Source organism: Nanorana parkeri, unplaced genomic scaffold (genome assembly GCF_000935625.1).
Source record: "Nanorana parkeri isolate BGI_ZX_2015 unplaced genomic scaffold, ASM93562v1 scaffold3190, whole genome shotgun sequence".
Classification (NCBI taxonomy): domain Eukaryota; kingdom Metazoa; phylum Chordata; class Amphibia; order Anura; family Dicroglossidae; genus Nanorana; species Nanorana parkeri.
The window spans coordinates 1-1938 of NW_017309458.1; the positions used below are offsets into that span (position 1 = coordinate 1).

The following is a 1938-nucleotide window of genomic DNA, read 5'->3' on the forward strand; positions in this document are numbered from 1 at the left end:
GGTCCTTGTAGTTCCACAACAAGCGGAGTGCTGAGCTCATCTTTCCCTGACCCGACCTCCAGTCCTGGGGGCCCAATCACACCGCATGTCCTTCCATCCATTGTTCCTGGGGTGGGCCCGGTCCCCATGGAGACATCCTCCATGCTGCTGTGTGGTGTGCAGACAATCAGGAAACACGGAGCTTCATATGTGTGCATGAGCCCCAAATCCACCGACTCCAGGTGAACCCCCAAACATACAGCAGAGGATCGCTTCACCTTCCTTCTGTCCATCCACTCCTGAGATTCATACAGCTCGGCTAGGACAGCACCCGGACCCTCCTACAGTACTACAGTCTGGTCACCTGTGATTGTTGTTTTCCTCTCCGTTCCCCCCCCCCATGCAGCGGGCGTTCCGTGTGTAAAATACCACGTGTGACCTATCTCCGGCCGCAGCGTGATCGACCTGTACTCTTGTCTCCGCCCCCTCCTGTAATAAAGACCGCCCACTGCTACTCTCTCCTTGTGCGGGGTGACGGGTCTTGTCTCCGCCCCTTCCTGTAATAAGGACCGCCCACTGCTACTCTCTCCTTGTGCAGGGTGACTGGTCTTGTCTCCGCCCCTTCCTGTAATAAGGACCGCCCACTGCTACTCTCTCCTTGTGTAGGGTGACTGGTCTTGTCTCCGCCCCCTCCTATAATAAAGACCGCCCACTCTCTCTCCTTGTGCAGGGTGACTGGTCTGGTCTCCGCCCCTAGTCTGTAGTAGGTGGGGCCTGCCTCTTGGACTCCTCCCCCTTCATACACACACAGACGAGGAGACAGAACAGGGTACAGAGTTTTATTAGCCTTTCTTTCCATAGGAAACCGGGCTAAAATGAATAGAAATACAACATAAGAGAAAGCGTGGCACAGTCCACGTGGCGGTATTTTGGGACGCTGCACCCGTGGTGTCGGCAGCTGGTACGGGCCCCGAGTCACGCTCTCCCTTCCCGCGGTCACTTCCTGTCCGAGGTCTTCCTGGAACACGTTTGCGGCGATCCAAAAATGTGAAAATACTGAACTGAAATTTTTTTTTCTCCCCCTCCATTTCCGTGGCGCTGCGTGGCGGGGACGCCGACCCGGTTGAGCGTGGACAGCAGCCGGCGCCTGGGACTGTTTGCCTGAAGCCCCGGCGCTCCCGGGGAGCCACATAAAACATTTTCTTCTTTTATAGCTTTTTTTTTTTGTCCTTTTTTCTCTTTTTTTTCATATAAAAGGGCGGCTGCGAGAAGGTCCACGTGGCGCCTCACGTAGTCCACGGATAATAAATTACTCTCTGAAATGATCGGTGGATCGCTCTGCCACGCCGAGTCTCTATTTCTCTGCTTTAAAAAAAAAAAATGAGAGCGCGAGAGGGCGGAGCCAAAAAAATAATGCCTTCTATAAATAGAGGGGGAGGAGCCCTCCTCCCCACAATGCCACGGCCACGTCTTCCATCGCTCTCGCTCTCCACCTCAAACAACTGAAACTGATTCGTGGACTGGGAGACGGTTCGATGACCGAGGCGGACATTTCCTGCACCCTGATTGGTGAACCGAGGTACGGGGGGCAAAAACCCCCCAAAAAGTATATAAAGATGCTGAACGTGGCCCTTCCCGTGTCTCGTCCGTCTGCCACGACGTGGGCTCTTAGAATGTCATTTAAGTTCCTAGTTGTCCTCGGATTCCTCCTCGGCCTCTCGCAGCCACGTGAAAAAGGCCGTGACCGACTTTAGTGCTACGCCCTTCCCGTCCTGCTCGGCGGGGTCCGTGCTGCTCTCCCAGCCATAGAAAGCGTCTTCAGAGATCACTTCCTCATCGTACAGACAGTCAAAGAACATGCGCAGCAAGTCTGTGGGAGAGACCACGGATCAGACACGGAACACGTCTGGAACAGAGCACCCCCACCGACCACCAATGTAAGGGACGTTCCCCCCCCCC

General features: G+C 55.0%; 1 protein-coding gene across 1 annotated transcript in view; it reads right to left on the bottom strand.

Moving 5' to 3' along the window:
• Positions 1-1647: 1647 nt before the first annotated feature.
• The window catches only part of EIF4G3 (eukaryotic translation initiation factor 4 gamma 3), a 30486-nt gene continuing 30195 nt past the window's right edge, over positions 1648-1938 (bottom strand). Inside the window, exon 23 of the mRNA XM_018574725.1 lies at positions 1648-1849. Coding sequence (XP_018430227.1) covers positions 1668-1849 — 182 coding nt within the window. The 3' untranslated portion in view covers positions 1648-1667. The remainder of the gene's footprint in view (positions 1850-1938) is intronic.